Here is a 23,384-nt window from a genome sequence, read left to right as displayed (position 1 = left end):
CCAAGGAGGATGCCCGGGTAGAAAAGAGAGAGGAGAGCCAGAGCAGCAGAGGCCGCCACGGGGAAACCCCGGACCGGGGCCGCCCCGGACTGGGGCCCCGACCTACCCAACAACCGACAGCCCAGACAAAGAGGAGGCACCACCCCAGGAGCCCCGCCATATAGAAAAGTGTGAGCCTAGCTACCGCCCTATTACTGTGGCTGTCCCCCAACTGGTAGCTACTACTCAGTACTGTGATGGGCTTGTGTGGGGAGGGTAGTGCAGTGTACGCATTAAAATAGGAGAGCCCAGCTGAGAGGGCAGTGGGACCGCCACGTGCAACTTCTTCCCAGCCGCACATCCCACCGGCCCTCATCGTAGCTCCCCCGTGGAGAATAATGTACTGTATTTGGTGTGTTAAAACAGGTACTGGAATGGCGGGGTCGGCAGCAGGAGGGTAACTGTCACGTCACCCCCCCCCCCCCCCCCACCCAACCGACCCCAGTCGCCCCACACTGTATGAGGTGTATGATGCATTAAAATCAAGGGGGAGCCGCCCGGGACTGTACGGCCACCCCCAGGAACCCCCGCCCCCAGGACACCCACTCTGCATCCCCTAACGGGCACTGGTGAGTTGCTGCACCGATTTTTGAAACTACAATTTTTGCAGCACAAACCGGCACAAACGTAGCACAAACGTTTGCGACCAGTTTGGAGTGAATCGGACAATGTAGGGTGGGTTAGTGACCTCAGATGTATCTATGAAAGAATCATTAATATCTCAAAATCCATAATTGCACAAACAAACATTTTTGCACAGTGTGTGGGGGGGGGGGGGGGGGGGGCTGATGGCCTCAGATTGACTTATAAAAAAAAAATCATTAATATCTAAAAAAATTACAAGTGTAGCACAAACGAATTACATAGTTTTTATTTGAAATTTACGGGGGGCAACTTCACTCTAATGCTGAACAGGACAGGTTAAAAAATTTTATGTCAATTGACAGAATCTTTAACTCACATTGTTATCTAATTTTCTCCCCCAATGCTCCCTCCAATCAGAGTTCACACTTAATGACAGGAAAGCGTCACTGCGTGTGTCGTCACTGACACAGACACAGTGCAGCGTAGTGTCAACCTATCTCTCTCACTCTCTTTCGCTCTCTCACTCCCTCTCGTATTCTCCTCCATCCCAACCTTTTCAGTCAGCCGGCATTCGGTCTTGCCAGCCTGAGCCAAGCAGAGGCTCCACATTCTGGCAGCGAGCCTCCTCAAACACTTTCCGCAAGGCCAACACTTAATATCAAGATGAGCTTGAGCTTCACGCCTCCCCAATCCTTCCTGTTCCTTCTCCTTTTGCTCCCGAACTGCGGCATCGGCGCCGTCCCTTCCCCGTTCCAGCTGGCCCCAGACACCCCGGCCCCAGCCGAGCCCACGCCGACCCGGGCTACACCTCGGCCGGACCCTTGTGAAGGACGACCCTGCCTCAATGGGGGGTTCTGCCTTGGCCTCCTGTCTCGAGACGGGCTAGAGGACACCTGGGAGTACACCTGCACGTGCAGTCAGGGCTTCACTGGACATAACTGTGAGGTCAGTCACTATCTTCCCTTCATTTTTGTGGCAGCTTAATGATGAAAAACACTTATTTTTTACCTTAATTGGACAAAACTAAATCATTTGGAGATCTTGCCCAAGGGGTTAAAAGTAATCAAGTATACTTAGTTTTACATCACCGGCAACATAATAGGTTTTCCCTCAGTGGTCCATCAAGATTGTGAAAAAGCATGTAAAGGTATAATCACCTCATTGTTGTACAGCATATTGATATTTTACAACAACAAATTGAATTGTAAGAATGGAAAACAACAACAGTAACACGCAATTATTTAAGAATTCATCTATTGTTCGATTTGATGGGCAATTGTTTATATAATATTTTTAAAAGGTGAGGAAAAGTTGCAGTTTGCCCTAGATTTCGTGCCCAAATTATATGAACAATTTTTCATCAAATTTAAAGTAGACAAATTGCTTTTACTCCAATAAGTCATAAAAATGATTTTGTCGGCTGGATCTGTCCATTGTGCCGTGAACTTGTGAAGTATAACTTCCTTGTGGTTTTCTTGTTGAGATACAATATTAGCAATACCTCTTACAGTACTACAAATGCACTATTTCTACACAGTTTGTCCTGAGCATAAGACAACGAAATGTAAATTTTCATCTACTGTTATTGTGATGGGGGCACAGGGGACCTTTGTCTGTGTGAAGCAGGTATCTAGCGTGTGCGTTGCAAATTTTACATGGATACTGTGAAGGGTTATTTTATAGTGGGAGCATGTGCCATTACGTACTGAGATGTGGAGGCAAGGACTGCGTTGCTGTGGCAACAGGAGGGAAGAGCGGTCACACACACATACACGTTTGAGTTGTGTGAGTGGAGAAAAACAAATTGCATAGTTTAAATGTGTATCGTGGGTGTTTTACATTAATGAAAATATGTCACAGAATATAGTCTCAATATTGCCTGGAGCAACCTAATAATCTGTAGAGCTATACAGTTAATATTTTCTGTTGTTGTTTGCATTCTTCCATTTACTTCTCAGTTCAACACCTTTGAAGAAAATCTAAAAGATATGGCATTGTTAGTGTTTCATTGATAGAAAAAGCATGTCCATTTAGAGCAATTTCCCATCATCCCTAGTATCTGGAGTTTTCCCCAATGAATTACCGCACCCAGCACTCACATGGTGATAGCGAATGGGCGATCTGACCAACATTGAACTGTGGAATGTCCTTACCACTGAATGATTTGTACATTCTGGAAAACACAATTTTCAAAACAGATTATTGTCATTGAGCTATTGTCCAAATATGCAGGCTCTTCCACTGAATTGCAATTGTCCACTTGAGCTTGCTATGTCTGGAGCGCGGGTGCACTGAGCTCAATACAGTAACTGGCTTCGTGCATGAGTCATGCCGAGGCCAAAGAGAGCACCATCGAGCAGCACAGAGGATAAATGAGTATGCTGCAGTGTGACAAAGGGAAGCTGCAAGGTGAATGGGTGAACTTTAGCTTACTCACCAACAGGTGGCAGCCATAAGCCCCCTTGGATTTCCTTGAACTAATGCGAGCAACATTATCTTTGGGAAAAGGTGCCTACATGCCTGTTCATATTGAGAACTGCAAAATGGTGCATTTAGCAAGGGAGCCAATGACGAGTGTCTCCTCCGTCGTCCTGGTTTCATTTCTCAGAATAGAAGCAGCATCTGCAGTTTGGTTTCGTCGCCTACCTCTGTGGCCTGCTTGTGTGCCCCATACAAACCAAAGATAAGGATGTTGGGAAAAATCTAAAAAAAAAAATCTATATCATTTGTCCTATCGACAGACAACAGCAATCGAAAATCGAACAATAAAAAATGCTAGCAATATTAGTTCTTAATCTAAAATAGTGACCCCTAGTGGAACATGACGTATCACTCAATTAAATGTTCAGACTGCGAAGTACTGTGGCTTTATTAAATGCACTGTGATACTGTTTCATTTTATTTATTCATTTATTATTTTTTTTTTTACAGTTGGGTTATATTTGACTGCACAGTGTTTTATATTAGCATTTTATTAAATTAGGTGATTTATTTTCCATATTTAATTGCCATTAATGTTCGAACCATTCAAGAATAATGATAAATTGGTGGGGGTAAGTCATTACTGTAACTACTTTGTTAGCCTTTTTGTTCAAATTTTCTAAATTTCTAAATTTTTGGAGGATTTTTAAAAATCAATCATTTTACTTATACTTATTTTAATTTTGTTGGAATAAATTTACTCAAGTATATAATAAAACACTTATTTTAGAAAGTAAAAAAATGAAATGAAAGAGAGAGAGAGAGAGAAAAACAGAGTGTGACGAGAAAAAGAAGATAATATTGGCTATTATGTAAAGAAAGGCGTTCCCCATCGCTGCCACATTGGATGGACTTCCGCACCATAAAAGACATCGTAAACATAAATGTCAAGGTACGTTACAGCATTGTACTGTTTTCAAATAGCGATTGAAGTCAGCTATGAGTGAGCGTGTCGAGCATTGATCACTTAAAGATGCTACAGTGAGCAAGATAAGTATTTGAACACCCTTTGATTTTGGAAGTTCTCCCACTTAGATATGATGATTGGGCAGGTTTGAAATTTTCATGGTAGGTACTTCTAATCTAAAAAACAACACAGAAATCATAGTGTAAGATTTTTCAACAATTTATTTGTATTATGTAGCAAGGTGGAAAGTCATGGTGACCAATTTTCCCACAGTATCAAATGCATCATATCTGGTTGATGGCCACTCCCCCGTGTGCACTATAAATTGGCCCATGCATAGCACCTGTGCATGAGCCAGGTTATTTGCCTTGACACGAGACCTGCTGAGAACCAGCTTTTGAGCCGAGCTGGCTGCATGTGAGGTAGTTTTACATTTCTTCTGATTATTATGTCAAATGTTTTAACCTGATGTTGTTGTTAGCAGTGACCACGTGGATTGAGAGCTGATTCGGACACTGCTGTTTAGTTAATTCCTTTTTTCCCCCTTTTGAATTAACTAAAATTGGGTACGTTTTAAAGAATTTAACTAAACTTGCATATTTAGTAAGGGTGTAACGGTACATGTATTTGTTTTGAACCGTTTCGGTGCGTGGTCCTCGGTTCGGAACGGTGGCATACCGAACGAGTTTCTGACGTACTGTAAAGTGCTGTCAAATTTCGCGCGTTAACGGGAGGTAATTAATTTTTTGAATTAATCACGTTGAAATATTTGACGCATTTAACGCAAGCGCGGAATGCCCGCTCATGCATCCCATAATTCCACTGTTACGCCCCATGGACGGCTCGCTAACAGAATGTTAATAATGTTAATGCCATCTTGTTGATTTATTGTTATAATAAACAAATGTAGTACTTATGTACCGTATGTTGAATGTATATATCCATCTTGTGTCTTATCTTTCCATTCCAAAAATAATTTACAGAAAAATATGGCATATTTTAGAGATGGTTTGAATTACGATTAATTACGATTAATTAATTTTTGAGCTGCGATTAACTCAATTAAAAATTTTAATCGTTTGACAGCCCTAATAACCCTTAGTTTTCGAGGCTGTGGTCGTAGAGTTAATATGAGAAACTTGAAACTGTTCAGTGTTGCAACTGTTCAATTTTGCACATCAGATATTTTTTTTTTAAAGAAAAAGTCTTAGCCAAAGTTATTTATTTTTATTTTGTTTTTCAAAATATCTATATTTCAGAATATTTCATATATTCATGTATTTTCTATTTTTGAGCAGAATTCTAGCTTTGTGTAGGCTAATGTTCCTATTGTTGAAAGCACAAAAGTGTGTAATAAACAACTAGCACATTTATATTTTGCATTTTGTTTTCTTACTGTACCGAAAATGAACCGAACCGTGACCTCAAAACCGAGGTACGTACCGACCGAGATTTTTGTGTACCGTTACACCCCTAATATTTAGTAGTCATTTTCCTTTTTCTTGGTGGTGGTATTTTCACTCGAGTTTGTTTGCATTTGCTCTGATTTATTTCCCAAATATCCACTCAACATTTTAAGAAGTTTTGAATAAAGTGTGTGTGCCTGTTAAAATAAATTCACCGAAATGAATTGTTGTTTACTGTTGCCACCACTTCTGCTTCATTGATTTTTGCCAGACCTGTGTTTTATTGTTACCAAGGGGCTTGCCTTGCCCGACACGGTTACAATTAGAATGCTGCAAATAAGTATTTTTAACACCTGAGAAAATCAATGTTAATATTTGGTACAGTAGCCTTTGATTACAATTACAGAGGTCAAATGTTTCCTGTAACTTTCACCAGGTTTACACAGACTGCAGCAGGGATTTTTGCACCACTGCTGCACACAGAGCTTTTCGAGATCTAACAGGTTTCTGAGCTGTCACTTAACACAGTTTGAGGTTCATCCAAAGATGTTCTATTTGGTTCAGGTCTAGAGACAGGCTAGTTCCCTCCAGAACCTTGATATGCTTTTTATGAAGCAACTCTTTGGACATGCTGGCTGTCTGCTTTTGGCCATTGTCATGTTGGAAGACCCAGTCGCGACCCGTTTTCAATGCTCTAACTGAGGAAAGGTTATTCCCCCAAATCTTACAATACATGGCCCAGGTCATCCTCTCCTTAATACAGTGCAGTCGTGTAGTCCCATGTGCTGAAAAACACCCCCAGAGCATGATGGTACCACCCCTATGCTTCACAGTAGGGATGGTGTTCTTGGGATTTTACTCATCATTCTTCTTCCTCCAAACACTGTGAGGGGAATTAAGACCAAAAAGTTCCATTTTTATCCATGACTTTCTCCCATGACTCCTCTGGATCATCCAAATGGTGATTGGTAAACTTAAAACGGGCCTGCACAGGTGCTGGTTCAAGCAGGGGAATCTTCCGTGCCATGCATGATTGTCAACAATGACGTCTTGATGTATTACAAACAGTAACCTTGGAAATGGTGGTCCCAGCTCCTTTTAGGTCGTTGAGCAGCTCCTCCTCCTTGGCTGATTCCTCACCTTTTAAATTTTTAAAAAATGTTTTTATTTTATTATTATTATTATTTTCACACAAAATACAATAATCCCCTCAACGGAGCAATTACCACAACCAAACTAAGGAAGAAGCAACTGAAAAATTTACACAAAACCAGAAAAAACAATATTCCCCACAATGGGGCGATGCCCCAACCGAACATAAAAAGAAAATTAAACTTAATGTGAACCAAATGAGCTTGTTTTCCCTCTATCATAATTATGAGTCTGAGTTCCCTATTGTACACATTTTCCCCTGTATGTCAGCCACTTCCCCCACTTTTCCTTTTACCAAAACAAGTTTTCTTTGCCTAGCATCTTCAGCATACTGCATATGTCAGCCGTTCCATCTCAAGTATTTCATCCACTATTAACAGCCATTGTTCATATGTTGGAGATTCAGTTCTTAGTTATGGCCTTCTTCCCAGCCACAAGGAGAATTTTCACAATATACTGGTCAGCTTTTTGTATAAAATCCTCAAAGTCCCAGATATAGTACCTGGTAGGATTTGAGGATCGCATATCCCAATATATCTCTGAGAGCTGAGTGAACCTTCTCCCAGAATGATTGTATATTGCTGCATGTCCAAAATATACCAGTATGTGTATGTTGTGGATTCATTGCTTTGCACAATCTCTAGCAAAATTGTTGGTTTTTAATTTTTTTTTACATTTAATTTTTGGTGTAACAAAATATCGAGTTAGATTTTTCCAGTTGAATTCCATCCATTTGAGAGATTGTGACGTTGATAAATGTTTTGCCACATATCGTTCTATTTCTCCTCCAGTTTCATTTGACCCAACTCTCTTCTCCCATTTAATTTTCAAATACAGTGTTGAATCAGTTGCAGAGTCTCAAAATACTGTACTGTATATGGTTAACACAGTTTTTAGGATAACATTGTCATTAGATCGTACTAGCAAGTGTTTTATAGGCTGTACTTCGTCCCCACTTATTTATTGTAGTAATCACGTATTTGGAGATATCTAAAATCTTGGTTAGCAAGATTGTATGTATTTTTCAGTTCTTGGAAAGTTTTTATTTTTCCCATTTTTAACAACCTTAAATATACCTGTCTTTTTAGGGCTGCAGCTATCGATTATTTTCGTAGTCGATTAATCGATGAACTAGTTTGTTTGAATAATCGAGTAATCGGATAAGGAACATGAAAAATGTAAATACCTGAGCTGAGCCTCAAACAGTATAAAAAAGTAAGGATTTATGTACAACAAAAGAACAATTGGCTAACTTACATAGCAAAAGTCTGCTAGTTTAAATGCTATTAAAACGCTAACGTTTTTTTTCCCCTACAATGCTCTTAACAAATGGTTCAGACACATATTCCCACAAAAATACGGCTAGACTTTTTCAACTAAATTACAAATGCATTAAAAAAACATTCGCTCAAACAAAAACTTAGCTTATGTTGGTCTTAACATGGAGCAGCTGGATTCAGCCTTGTGAAATGAGGCAGACTACAGGGCAGTGCATCCACCCAAATCGGTAAAAAATGCAGACACTTTCAAAATAAAGCATTACAACGCCATACTCGAAGCAGCAAAATTTAATTTGAATCTTTTTTTCCTAATCGAATACTCGAGTTAATCGATTAATCGTTGCAGTACTATGTTATTCCCTTATCTGTCCATGTCTCAAACCCCTCATCCAGTTTTCCCGGTAGGAATTTATCGTCGAATTTAATCCATTTTTATACACCCATTTCTTTACCCATCTTTAATCGATCTTGTATCTTCCTCACCATTCATAGGATCATTGAGACCCTACGAGGTAGATCTTGCATGGAGCCCCAATCCGAGGGAGATTGACAGTCATGTTTAACTTCTTCCATTTTCTAATTATTGCTCCAATGGTGGATCTTATATGACCAAGGTGCTTGGCAATTGCCCTGTACAGCATTGTAGAGGTCTACGATTCTCTCTGGTGTCTTTGGGCAGCTCTTTGGTCTTGACCGTGTTATGAATTGGAGTCTTCCTGATTGTATGTGGTGGACAGGTGTTTATATGCAGCTAACCGCCTCAAACAGGTCAAAAAGTCAGACTCAAAAAGTCCACCTCAATTCTATTGGACTTTTTAAAGGCAGGTCTTTGAGGCTCACAATTCTAGCTAATGGACAGGTGTTCAAATACTTATTTGCAGCAGTATAATACAAATATATATATTTTCTAAAAAATCATACGGTGTGATTTCTTGATTTTTTTTTTTCTTTTTTTTTTTCTGTAGCTTGTCTCTCTCAGCAGACAAGCACTTATTATGAGAATTTCAAAGCCGCACATCATTCCTCAGGGTGTTCAAATGCTTATTTTCCTCACTTAGTATGGATTTTGTCACTTCTTTACTTGTGACTGCCACCTCCAGCCTAAAGCATAACTGCGGCATTCCTGCTGCTGCGGGAACGCTCATGGGCGTGCACAGTTCGCCCAGAGTGTCCGACCTGAACAACCTATTGAAGGGAAGAAGTGTTTTTGGAGGGCAGGCTCTGTTAAAATCATCTGTGTACTCTGCAGGGTACTGGTGGAGCATGCATTGAGTAGAAAAGTATTTTCAATTTTATATATATTGCATTTATAGTACCTTTAAGGTACCACATCTGATGTTCTTACAGTTCAATTCAAGACTCGGATCGTCAGTATGAAAAGGATAAACGGGGCACAGGACTGAATTGCGTACTTTAATGCACAAAACATGGAAAGTCGGACAGTCAGAATGAAAGACAATCGGTCAACCGAGACATACAGCACACATAGTTCTTGGTTGAAAGAGTCTCACGTTTTGTTCCTCTTAACCTGTACATTCCAACCTGTAGTGAGTCATGCTAAAATCAAACTAAAATCCTAAAATGATAATGACCTTGCATCAGTAAACTTACTCTGTGTAAAATCTGGTCTTGTATAACTGAACACCAAGGTGATATACTCATAGGAAGCCACGGCCTTTTCTGCCTTAAGAATTGAAACAGGGTAAGGGATACTTATTTTCACGTGCTGACAATTAATTAAAAGCAATTAATTGTTGTGTTTGTCACTATACGTCCTTGACTTAGACAGATGGACAAAGACATGTGTAATTTATGGAAAAATAACGTACAGAATGAACTAAAATTCCCTAATTTCCTGCCGTTGTCCTGATATTTTTTAGTGCCAATTGAAAGAAAAAAAAAAACAAGAATTAATACATGGATTATAAATATTTGTGCTTAACCATCCAATTACTTGACCCGAAAGCAGGTAGCAGCCAGTTGTCCGCAACCGTAGCATGTTGCAAAACCATATATTCCATTTTTATTGCTCTTGATCCCTTTGCCAAAACAGTTTTCAAGTTGAACTCAAAGGGAGTCATTGATTTTTGCCTGCCTCTCTTCACCATGGAAACTGGGCTGCAGTCAATTGAGATTTGCTGAATGACCTGATCGGAAGAGCACAGTGCTGCTTTGCATCCTTTCTCTTCTGATTGATGATCGGTTCAATGAGGAAGGATAAGAAGAGATTAGAAAGGGGGGAAAAAAACAATATAAAGATGTCTAAACAATCACAAGTGAGCTGAAAAAACCACAAGGTTGCACAATTCAACAGACAAATTTGGAAAATCTATACCAAGTCACCAAAGTCATGCAAAACTTTCAATAGTTAATTTAAATTGTGGTGTTTGATATTCATCACTAAAGTAAGGAAAACCTGAATTTAATGTGTTTGACCCCAGATGTTCCATTGTATTGCATACGGGCATTATAGTATTCGTCTTGAGCTTTCAACAGTTTTAATATCAATTTCCATGTTTGCTTTCTGCTTTTAGTGATGCTGTGTTGTTACAGGTTTAGGAACACTGAAACTTCTCTGACCTTGGTCAGTTTTCCATCATATTAATTATGAATGTACCATGATGGGTTTTACCCCCCCCCCCCAAAAAAAAAAGGCATAAATCAGGGCCCAGGGAGCTATAACATCACACATGGTCATTTTTCATAATGAGAGCTGTGACTCATTGCAGACATGTCCAACTGGCACTATTTAAAGTCACATTTAATCACAAATGTTATTAATATCTCATCAACTCGTCATGTTTTTTTTAATACTGGGATTCATTCTTCTTAAATGTATTTGTTCATCATTACAGGGGAAAAAAAGTTTAAATTGATGGATTTACTTGTCCAAGTACTGCACATCATCACTAGTAGGTGCATTTGTTTCTCAAGTTACATGAATAATTATTGAAAGCTTTAGGAGTGCGGCAATTGAAGAAATGTTCATATAAACAGAAAACACCACGGGAACCTAAATACTGAGTTCACAGTTTAAATCATCAATTCACATGTTTACATCGTAGATTGGGGTTAGAGTTTATATAAATATATAATATGATATGTACTGTATGTGTACCATATAATAATAATAGGATTTTTTGAAGCTGTGGTGGTGGGCTGCATCTGAGTCGGACAGCCTCACCATGTCGTGCCATGGCAAAAAAAAAAAAAAAAAAAAAATTCAAGTTTTTTTTCCCCAAGAAGAACCATATAAAAGATATATTTGAAATATTTCATAGCCAGGATAATGTGGTAGCTCTCAGCTACGGTACATGTACGTAAAATGCGTAGCTCATAAGTTACGTTAACCCTATGTAATAATACGACTTTTTTTTTTTTTCTCATAGTAGTAGTATGACTTACATCTCGTAGTCCAGGGGTCGGCAACCCAAAATGTTGAAAGAGCTATATTTGACAAAAAAAACAAACAAACTGATACAGTATGTCTGGAGCTGCAAAAAATTAAAAGCCTTGTTTAAACCTTATAATGAAAGCAACACTGGCTATACAATGGGGCAAATAAGTATTTAGTCAACCACCAATTGTGCAAGTTCTCCTACTTGAAAAGATTAGAGAGGCTGGTAATTGTCAACATGGGTAAACCTCAACCATGAGAGACTGAATGTGGGAAAAAAAAAAACAGAAAATCACATTGTTGGATTTTTAAAGAATTTATTTCCATATTGGAGTGGAAAATAAGTATTTGGTCACCTACAAACAAGCAATATTTCTGGCTGTCAAAGAGGTCTTCTTCTAACGAGGCTCCACTCGTTACCTGTATTAATGGCACCTGTTTTAACGCATTATTGGACTGAGTGAGGTTGTGGACAACTGTCCACAAACTCACTCAGTCACACTCCAAACTCCACTATGGCCAAGACCAAAGAGCCGTTGAAGGACACCAGAGACAAAATTGTAGACCTGCACCAGGCTGGGAAGACTGAATCTGCAATAGGTAAAACACTTGGTGTAAAGAAATCAACTGTGGGAGCAATTATTAGAAAATGGAAGCGATACAAGACCACTGATAATCTCCCTCGATCTGGGGCTCCATGCAAGATCTCACCCCGTGGCGTCAGAATGATAACAAGAACGGTGAGCAAAAATTCCAGAACCACACGATGGGACCTAGTGAATGATCTACAGAGAGCTGGGACCACAGTAACAAAGGCTACCATCAGTAACACAATGCGCCGCCAGGGACTCAAATCCTGCACTGCCAGACGTGTCCCCTTGCTGAAGAAAGTACACGTCCAGGCCCGTCTGCGGTTCACTAGAGCGCATTTGGATGATCCAGAAAAAGACTGGGAGAATGTGTTATGGTCAGATGAAACGAAAATTAGAACTTTTTAGTAGAAACACAGGTTCTCATGTTTGGAGGAGAAAGAACACTGAATTCCATCCGAAGAACACCATACCCACTGTGAAGCATGGGGGTGGAAACATCATGCTTTGGGGCTGTTTTTCTGCAAAGGGACCAGGACGACTGTGTAAAGGAAAAAATGAATGGGGCCATGTATCGAGAGATTTTGAGTGAAAATCTCCTTCCAACAGCAAGGGCATTGAAGATGAGACGTGGCTGGGTCTTTCAGCATGACAATGATCCCAAACACACAGCCAGGGCAACAAAGGAGTCGCTTCGTAAGAAGCATTTCAAGGTCATGGAGTGGCCTAGCCAGTGTCCAGATCTCAACCCCATGGAAAATCTGTGGAGGGAGTTGAAAGTCCGTGTTGCCCAACGACAACCCCAAAACATCACTGCTCTAGAGGAGATCTGCATGGAGAAATGGGCCAAAATACCAGCAACAATGTGTGAAAAGCTTCTGAAGAGTTGCAGAAAACGTTCGGCCTCTGTTACTGCCAACAAAGGGTACATAACAAAGTCTTGAAATGAACTTTTGGTATTGACCAAATACTTACTTTCAACCATGATTTGCAAATAAATTCTTTAAAAATCAATGTGATTTTCTGCATTTTTTTCCCCACATTCTGTCTCTCATGGTTGAGGTTGACAATTACAGGCCTCTCTAATATTTTCAAGTGGGAGAACTTGCACAATTAGTGGTTGACTAAATTCTTATTTGCCCCACTGTATGTATCAATATTAGCCTACTATCAAAATGACTGTTAACTACAAATACATAATTAGCCTTCATGAATAAATGTTTATTTTCCCTGCAGTGAATCCTATAGAGAATGACACACCATGTGACTACTCTGTTGTACGATGCCACCTTAAGTTTAACTTTATTACAATATTAATGAATAGAAAGAATGTTTGGGTCATGTTTGTCCTCCTACAGAAACTATAATAAAACAAAAAATATGTTTCCCTCCCCCATCTTTTTCCATTTTCAAAAATCTTTGAAAAAGCTCCAGGGAGCCACTAGAGCCGCGGTGTGCAGACCCCAGTCGTAGTCCTTCTTTTTCCTTTTATTTGGTCCTAATACGTACTACATTACCACAACAATAATAGTCCTGTTAACGGACCCATTTCAAGGAGTAGGGGGAAAATTGTAATAGCTGTGTAGAGTTTTACTAGTTTTGGTGAGAAGGTGAATAGTTTTTTTGTGTTGTTCGTGAACTACTTTTCCACACAAACGCACATCGAGGTACCATTAACTTGGCAAGGAGATGTATGAGAGTCATTTTTCGAGTGTCCCAGAGCTCGTGAAACTTGAAAAAAGCGCATTTATCAAAGTTCCGACAGCCGTGATTGCATATATTCGTGATCCGAAACAGCCTGATAGCACAGATATAAGTACGCCTGCACGTCATTGTTGATGTTAGTGCAGCAGCGCTCTGAAAATGGAGCAAGGCTCTATTTTGGGTTGCGCCTCTCTCGCAAATTCATTCAAACTTGGTCTTCCATCCAAGACGGCCTTCCACCGCCCACTTTTGCCGAAAAGTCTGATCCAAACTACTGTAATGCCCCGCATATGGGGAAGAAGGAGAGGAGTCGGTATTGGCTTACCCACTTTATTGTGGTAACAATAATAAAGAAAAACAATAGCAAAATAACAGCAGGCTGCCGCGACATGCGACCGCTATCTCTCGCTATCTCGCCCGTTCGTCCATTCTTCCTATTCGCTTCCCCCTGTGCCACATCTCCCCAGTCCGATCGTCTCTTAAGGGGGCAGCGCTTAGTTACGGACATTACAATACACAATGAATAAGTTGCCACTGAACCCTTCACACTCGGCTGACGCTAGTTTGAAAACAAAATTTTTCTAATTTTCTAATTTAAAAACAAAAAAAAAAACATCTGATTTGCAAGGTGTGGCAGCTTTTATTTTGGTCTGGCGGTGCGCCACAATCTCTTTGTGTTGGGGAAAACCGGATATAATATGTTGTTAATTAACTGTGTTCCTAAAAGGGGATTAAAAAAAAAAAAAAAAAAAAAGTTTTCGTATTGGATTAAATTGAACTGACGTGACTATTGTAAATCTGAGGAAATGAGCAAATGCAGTCTTGCCATGAAGTGTCTAGTAAAGATTGATATTTAGTTTTTGCCATTAGGTTTGCAACGTCCACTAAAATTGCGCTCCATCCTGACAAAACTCTTGTGGTAAACAAAGCCAAGCCTTGAAGCTCTGCCTTCATCTTAATTGCATGGTTTTCATGTGTCTGCATGTGTGCAAGTGCGTGTGTGTGTTTGTGTGGTTTGGCACTGTGTCCAATTAAGTGAAGTTCGCAGTCCTGTGGTCTCTTTGAAACCCCTCGCTTGTTCGTAATTGGCGCAAGACTCAAGAATAATAAATAAACCTCTATCACTTGGTCGAACTGGTTTTCTTCTTATAACAAGGTGATGTGTCTTTGACACTTGCTTTTCTATTAACCCCCCCACTCCATAAATTACCGTATTTTCCGCACTATAAGGCGCACCTAAAAGCCTTCAGTTTTCTCAAAAGCCGAATGTGCGCCTTGTAATCCAATATGCCTTATATATGGCTACATATTAGTTAATCAGGCATGACATTCCTTTGAGCGTAGCTCCATCTCGTTTTGAAATGGGCCATTCATAGAAGGAGCACTTTATACGGTATGCGGAAAATACGGTACATAAAGGACTACATAGCCCCTCCTTGTGCCAAGGAAGAGAGAAAGAATTTTAATAGGAAATATGTACCCTCATTTTGGTAATGTGTACTCTCAATTTAGTAATGTATGCACTATTTAGTAATCGTTACCCACAGTTTCCTAATACTTTACTAAGTTACTATTCGCAGTTTAGAAATTAACTGGAAACTGACATCACCGCTGTCCTAATCAGCGAGAGGTTGTGTGATTAAATAAAATAATACCTTACAATTACTCAGTCACTTGAGTAACTTTTTGAGAAAAATGTACTTCTAAAAGTAGTTTTACCTTGCCAGACTTAAGAGGAGATGTGTGAAGATGATAGGTTATTCTTACTGCGCTACTTTGAACTACAGTAGAGTTGTTCCTATTTTCTTTTTTATTCTACATTGGATTTAATTTTTGCCAGAGATGCCCAGTATACCTGTACCCGTTTAACCAATGACTCCACTTTACCAGACGTAACAATACAGCCACATGACCACACACGAGCTTGCAGTGCTATGATCACGCAGGCGTGATCAGTTACGTGGCATCTTTAAAGCATCACAAAAAACAAACTACTAATATCACATAGAATGCTGCCGTCACATTTTTTGGATGACTACTTTGACTTTAACTTGAGTAATACAATAGCACCTATACATACAAATTTATTTCATTCCGGGACCTGGTTCCTGGTTTGTAAGTTGAAATGGTCGTACAGTATATCAAGCGGGATTTTCCCATCAGAATACATTCCAATTTGATTCATTAGTTTTACAGGCCAAAAACCTACGCCAAATCCTTATTAACTACTGCTGGTACATTTACAAATAGCAATTACACATAGCAAAACAAATAAATTATAAATACAAATTGGAATAATAAAAAATATTATGATGTAATCATCTAATGTGGCAGTTGTGTTTTGCATGCTGTTCCTGAACGGTTCATGTGACTGATGACACAGTGAGACAGATGTGGAAGAGTTTTTACTTTCTCTTTTCATGTTGTTGGCGTCGGCTACATTGGACAGTAGCCGTGTTGTGTTGCACAAGTTCTGAAATAAATGATTAAAAACCTGATGAAGCTGGCGACTTCCTTGCCGATGTTACAATAATAATAATTGTGACCTTAATTTATAAAGACTGGCGAACGGAGGTCAGGGGATGACCATGGAGATCGTAGACATATTCCGGCCGTATCGTTGAGCCAGTTCACTGACACGCACACCACGCTCTAATTTTTCAATCATTTCCATCTTGATTTCAAAGACAAGCATCACCTTTTTGCTTTTTTTTTTACCACCTGAATTAACATTCTTGGGAACCATATTGATTTCTCCCACAAGAAAATCCGTTTTGTGTCCGTCTTGCAGGAAAATAAGAAAATTGCAACACTGTCCTAAATCATTGTATTTCGGGCATGGCGTCATATGTCGAAAGAAATGACGAGTCAAATTTTACGTCGGATGGTGACAGGATCGTACAGTATGTCAATGCAAGCTTGTGTGAGTGTATGTATATATATATATATATATATATATATATATATATATATATACACAGTGCCTTGCAAAAGTATTCGGCCCCCTTGAACCTTGCAACCTTTCGCCACATTTCAGGCTTCAAACATAAAGATATAAAATTTTAATTTTTTGTCAAGAATCAACAACAAGTGGGAAACAATCGTGAAGTGGAACAAAATTTATTGGATAATTTAAACTTTTTTAACAAATAAAAAACTGAAAAGTGGGGCGTGCAATATTATTCGGCCCCCTTGCGTTAATACTTTGTAGCACCACCTTTTGCTCCAATTACAGCTGCAAGTCGCTTGGGGTATGTTTCTATCAGTTTTGCTCATCGAGAGGCTGACATTCTTGCCCATTCTTCCTTGCAAAACAGCTCGAGCTAAGTGAGGTTGGATGGAGAGTGTTTGTGAACAGCAGTCTTCAGCTCTTTCCACAGATTCTCGATTGGATTCAGGTCTGGACTTTGACTTGGCCATTCTAACACCTGGATACGTTTATTTTTGAACCATTCCATTGTAGATTTGGCTTTATGTTTTGGATCATTGTCCTGTTGGAAGATTAATCTCCGTCCCAGTCTCAGGTCTTGTGCAGATACCAACAGGTTTTCTTCCAGAATGTTCCTGTATTTGGCTGCATCCATCTTCCCGTCAATTTTAACCATCTTCCCTGTCCCTGTTGAAGAAAAGCAGGCCCAAACCATGATGCTGCCACCACCATGTTTGACAGTGGGGATGGTGTGTTCAGGGTGATGAGCTGTGTTGCTTTTACGCCAAACATATCGTTTTGCATTGTGGCCAAAAAGTTCAATTTTGGTTTCATCTGACCAGAGCACCTTCTTCCACATGTTTGGTGTGTCTCCCAGGTGGCTTGTGGCAAACTTTAAACGAGACTTTTTATGGATATCTTTGAGAAATGGCTTTCTTCTTGCCACTCTTCAATAAAGGCCAGATTTGTGCAGTGTACGACTGATTGTTGTCCTATGGACAGACTCTCCCACCTCAGCTGTAGATCTCTGCAGTTCATCCAGAGTGATCATGGGCCTCTTGGCTGCATCTCTGATCAATTTTCTCCTTGTTTGAGAAGAAAGTTTGGAAGGACGGCCGAGTCTTGGTAGATTTGCAGTGGTCTGATGCTCCTTCCATTTCAATATGATAGCTTGCACAGTGCTCCTTGAGATGTTTAAAGCTTGGGAAATCTTTTTGTATCCAAATCCAGCTTTAAACTTCTCCACAACAGTATCTCGGACCTGCCTGGTGTGTTCCTTGGTTTTCATAATGCTCTCTGCACTTTAAACAGAACCCTGAGACTATCACAGAGCAGGTGCATTTATACGGAGACTTGATTGCACACAGGTGGATTCTATTTATCATCATCGGTGATTTAGGACAAAACTGGATCATTCAGAGATCCTCACTGAACTTCTGGAGTGAGTTTGCTGCACTGAAAGTAAAGGGGCCGAATAATATTGCACGCCCCACTTTTCAGTTTTTTATTTATAAAATATGTTTAAATTATCCAATAAATGTTGTTCCACTTCACGATTGTGTCCCACTTGTTGTTGATTCTTGACAAAAAAATTAAATTTCATATCTTTATGTTTGAAGCCTGAAATGTGGCGAAAGGTTGCAAGATTCAAGGGGGCCGAAAACTTTTGCAAGGCACTGTATATATATATTTACTGTATATATAGGACTAGTGAGCATCAGAGCCACTATCAAGGAGGAAACTACATCCCTCCAAGAGTACATCATAAAAATGGCCCACCGTGATGACCTGCTTGGTGAATACCTCAGGCAACACAAGCTCAGTAAGGAGGAGGACCCTGAAGAGATATCATTAAAGGACAAGCCCCAGCATGGTGTGTACCACGGACAAATTGAGGAGGTAGCTGACATAGGGAAAACATACCAGTGGCTTGAAAAGGCTGGCCTAAGGACGGCATGAGGCACTGATCATGGCAGCACAAGAACAGGCCCTAAACACAAGATCAATAGAGGCCGGGGTCTATCGCACCAGACAGGACCACAGGTGCAGGCTATGCAAAGAGGCCCCTGAGACAGTCCAGCACATCACAGCAGGGTGTAAGATGCTGGCAGGCAAGGCATACATGGAACGACATAACCAGGTAGCAGGCATAGTGTACAGGAACATCTGTGCCGAGTACGGACTGGAGACCCCGGAGTCAAGGTGGGCGACACCTCCAGAGGTGGTCGAGAACAGCCGAGGTAAGATCCTGTGGGACTTCCAGATCCAGACAGACAAAGTGGTGATGGCCAACCAGCCTGACATAGTGGTGGTGGATAAACATCAGAAAACGGCAGTAGTAATTGATGTAGCAATCCCGAGCGTAACAACATCAGGAAAAAAGAACACAAAAAGCTGGAGAAATATCAAGGGTTGAAGGAAGAGTTGGAGAAAATGTGGGGAGTGAAGGCAAAAGTGGTGCCAGTAGTGATCGGGACACTAGGGGCAGTAACCCCCAAGCTGGGTGCATGGCTCCAAAAGATACCAGGAACAACGACCGACATCTCCGTTCTTCGTCCTAGGGACAACGAAGATTTCCCAGGCCTCTGGTAGAGGACCCGAGCTTGAGAGGAGAGATCATACCGCCCGGGTGGGCGAGACAACATTTTTAAATATATAGATATATGTCGTATGTACAGTATATACGAGGTACTACTGTATTATTTTGAAATAACACTACTCTTACTTGAGGACAATTTTTAGCTTCTTTGTTCACCTTTAACCATCCCTTCATTATTACTTCTTTTAGATTACTACTTTTCTTTTATCCCTTGCTCCCTCCCTCCCGCTGTATCTCAGATGTGTTTCTCTCGTTGTGTAATCTACCTAACATTTCAGGGCTAATGGAAACATTTTGTGAGTTAGTGTTTTGTGTTGCTGTGAAAAGGTGAAATGGCTCTTTATTTATATATTTTTTGCAGATTCTTGCACATTTTTGGATTATCTAGAATTTGTCATAATTCCATCGGATTAAGATAGAGCTGTTTCAAAAAGAAATCTCAAGAGTGAATGTGTTGCTGTCTCCAGTGTGCTTGTTCTCAGATACACAGCTTGTCAGTTAAGTCAATCTTCCAATATATTACTTTAATGAAGCCAACTGGGAAACAAGCCAACGCACTCTGAATGTTGGTCTACTGCGATGTGTCCTGAATATCTCTTTGCCGCAGACAAGAAATGCCAACTAAATCCACCAAATCCCTTTAGGACCACGAGAGCAGCTCCAGCAGAGAGCCAAGCGACGAGTTGGTTTCAGCCTCAGGCGCTGCTGCAGACACAACGATTAGCTCGTATTAACATCTGTGCTTATGTGAGTAGAAATCTGTCAGGGGTTGGCTTGGAAATGCACTTATCATAAAGTGCAGAGATTGGGAGTTTTATTAAAAAGCAGCATTCGTGACCCCCGGAGGACAGTAGACATAATGCAACAACAAAATATATAGTGGAAAGCTCCTGATACATTCAGGTGAAGAGAAGGTTAAATTCTGTGGGAGAGTAACAGAGTCAAACACTGGAGTGACCTTTACATGAACATTTTGTACCGCTTCTGGCACAAAGCTGTTTGGACGACAGTCATGATATATGTCCAGTGTACCCTCACAATATGAGGCTCAATTTGGAGCTCGGTGCCCCTGTTCTCCTTCTAAGATCTCCATGGCAACAGAGTGATGACGAGCTCTGAGCCAAAAGATCAACAGGTGGGGAGTACATAACACCAAACAGGAAATGTCAGAGCATATCCTCCTGTGCTAGAGAAAAACAAAAGGATATTGTATGATTCATATTTTACCCACTGGCTTGTCAGTGAGTTTATTTCTTTTGATCATCTATTTAGAAATATTCACCAATGCGCAGAACAGCTTCCCAGCGGGTGCCTTATTACTTAATGAGCAGGTACAAAGAGAGAAGATGAGTCTTATCACGTTTTGTCTGACAAAGGTTGAACAGGATGTTCCACTCCCGCAGTGTAAGTCTGAGACTAATTCAAAGTGGCAGCAGGAGCATCTTAAGAACCATTTTTAGCCAGTGGAGGTTTGTTTTTCATCTGAATGAATGCCACGAAGCAAATGGAAAAAAGATAAGAAACCTCTTTGATTTCGATCCGAAGCACTTTTTCTCTCCATGTGAGTGACAACGAAGTCCGCCTCACACTGTAATTTTAGATCCTTTGATGTTATTTATTAAAAACGCCCACATTGTCCTTTTTCAGGCTAGTTTATTTGGTCCTTTTTACTAGCCTCTGAAAACAGTCAAATTCTCATTATTATGTGGCTCCTGGAGCAAATTTGAATATTTGAAAGTTTTTGCTCTTAATGGCCGTTTGTGAGTGTGCGAGCCGGTGGTCAAGCGTTTATATTTTACCCCCCCCCCCCCACCACCACCACACACACACACACACACACACACACACAAGGTTCGGCTCCCGATAGACCAGGCGGCACGATCGAAGTCGTTGATGAGAGTCTTGTCCACGATGAAACTTGCTGGCACCCATGATCTTTCCTCAGGGCCATTCCCCTCCCAGTCCACCAAGAACTGCCGTGGTTCCGGGCAGCCAGGAGCTTTCTTACAGTGTAGACCGGACCGCCATCTATCTTCCTTGGTGGTCGCGGAGGTGTGACCGGCGGCACCAAGGGGCTCTCACACACCGGCTTGAGTCAGCTAACGTGGAATGTCGGATGTACCTGGAGAGACCTGGGCAGGCGAAGGCGGACAGAGACCGGGTTAATGACCTTGGAGATGGGCCCACAAACCTCGGTGCTAGCTTCTTCGAGTCAACTCGCAGAGGAAGATCCCTGGTGGAGAGCGCACACACGCTGCCCTGGTTTGTAATTAGGTGCCAGACGCCGCCGGGGATACGCTGTGGCCTTCATACGGGTCACTCCTCACAGCAAGACCTTGGACGTAACGGCCCACACCCGTTGGTACCTCCTAACCATTGCGTGCGCCGATGGCACCCGCACCTCCCTTTCGCAGCTGGGGAGAACTGGAACCCTAAGACACAGTGGAAAGGCGACAGACTAGTGGCAGCAGTCGGCAGAGAGTTATGGGCAACACAACAAGTGTTCACTCCAAGATGACTGGCTCTGCGATACCAGGCAGTGGAGACAGGTTTCCAGTTCCTTGTTGATTCGCTCAGTTTCACCATTTGACTCCGGGTGGCAGCCTGCTGTTAGGCTGACCGAGGCTCCCAGGAAGGAGCAAAACTCCTTGCAGAACTTGAAAGTGAATTGGGGACCCCTGTCTGACACAATATCCATTGGGATGCCGTGAATACGCACCACCTGACAGAGAATCGGCTGGGCTGTCTCCTTAGCCATAGGTAACATAGGCAAGGGCACAAAAAGCACAATTTTGGAGAACCAATCTCCAACAGTCATTACTACAGTGTTCCCTTTAGATGGCGGCAAACCAGTAACGAAGTCGATGGAGAAGTGCGACGATGGCCTGCTAGGCACGAAAGAGGTTGAAGTAGTCCGCAGGGGCGCTTGTTCGATGTTTTGTTGTGTGCGCACACTGTGCAAGCTGCGACATATTCCTTAACCTTACGCTGCAGGCCAGGCCACCAAAAACGCTGCTTAATAACATAAGCAGTTCTGTGGGATCCAGTGTGACAAGTAAGCAGTGATGTGTGAGCCCAATGAACGACCTGCGACCTCATACCATTGGGTACATACACTCACCGGCCACTTTATTAGGTACACCTATTCAACTGCTCGTTAACACTTCATTTCTAATCAGCCAATCACATGGTGGCAACTCAGTGCATTTAGGCATGTAGACATGGTTTAAGACAATCTCCTGCAGTTCAAACTGAGCATCAGTATGGGGAAGAAAGGTGATTTGAGTGACTTTGAACGTGGCATGGTTGTTGGTGCCAGAAGGGCTGGTCTGTGTATTTCAGAAACTGCTGATCTACTGGGATTTTCACGCACAACCATCTCTAGGTTTTACAGAGAATGGTCTGAAAAAGAAAAAATATCCAGTGAGCGGCAGTTCTGTGGAGAGAAATGCCTTGTTGACGCCAGAGGTCAGAGGAGAATGGCCATACTGGTTCGAGCTGATGGAAAGGCAACAGTGACGCAAATAACCATCCGTTACAACCAAGGTAGGCAGAAGAGCATCTCTGAACGCACAGTACGTCGAACTTTGAGGCAGATGGGCTACAGCAGCAGAAAACCACGCCGGGTGCCACTCCTTTCAGGTAAGAACAGGAAACTGAGGCTACAATTTGCACAAGCTCATCGAAATTGGACAATAGAAGATTGGAAAAACGTTGCCTGGTCTGATGAGTCTCGATTTCTGCTGCGACATTCGGATGGTAGGGTCAGAATTTGGCGTCAACAACATGAAAGCATGGATCCATCCTGCCTTGTATCAACGGTTCAGGCTGGTGGTGGTGGTATAATGGTGTGGGGAATATTTTCCTGGCACTCTTTGGGCCCCTTGGCCCAATTGAGCATCGTTGGAACACCACAGCCTACCTGAGTATTGTTGCTGACCATGTCCATCCCTTTATGACCACAATGTACCCAACTTAAGATGGCTACTTTCAGCAGGATAATACGCCATCTCATAAAGATGGAATCATCTCAGACTGGTTTCTTGAACATGACAATGAGCTCACTGTACTCAAATGGCCTCCAGTCACCAGATCTCAATCCAATAGAGCATCTTTGGGATGTGGTGGAACTGGATCATGGATGTGCAGCCGACAAATCTGCACCAACTATGTGATGCCATCATGTCAATATGGACCAAACTCTCTGAGGAATGCTTCCAGCACCTTGTTGAATCTACGCCACGAAGAATTGAGGCAGTTCTGAAGGCAAAAGGGGGTCCAACCTGTTACCAGCTATTAGCTATTACTACCTAAT

At 41.4% G+C, this 23,384-nt stretch overlaps 1 protein-coding gene across 1 annotated transcript in view; it reads left to right on the top strand.

Annotated features, from left to right (window-relative positions):
• The first annotated feature begins 589 nt into the window (after positions 1–589).
• dner (delta/notch-like EGF repeat containing) overlaps positions 590–23,384 on the top strand; it is a 91,738-nt gene continuing 68,943 nt past the window's right edge. Inside the window, exons 1-2 of the mRNA XM_057839914.1 lie at positions 590–608; positions 1,185–1,569. Of these exons, the coding sequence (XP_057695897.1) occupies positions 1,288–1,569 (282 nt within the window). The 5' untranslated portion in view covers positions 590–608; positions 1,185–1,287. The remainder of the gene's footprint in view (positions 609–1,184; positions 1,570–23,384) is intronic.

Source organism: Corythoichthys intestinalis, chromosome 6 (genome assembly GCF_030265065.1).
Source record: "Corythoichthys intestinalis isolate RoL2023-P3 chromosome 6, ASM3026506v1, whole genome shotgun sequence".
In the NCBI taxonomy this organism is placed as follows: Eukaryota; Metazoa; Chordata; class Actinopteri; order Syngnathiformes; family Syngnathidae; genus Corythoichthys; species Corythoichthys intestinalis.
This window is presented reverse-complemented; position numbering and strand designations above follow the sequence as displayed.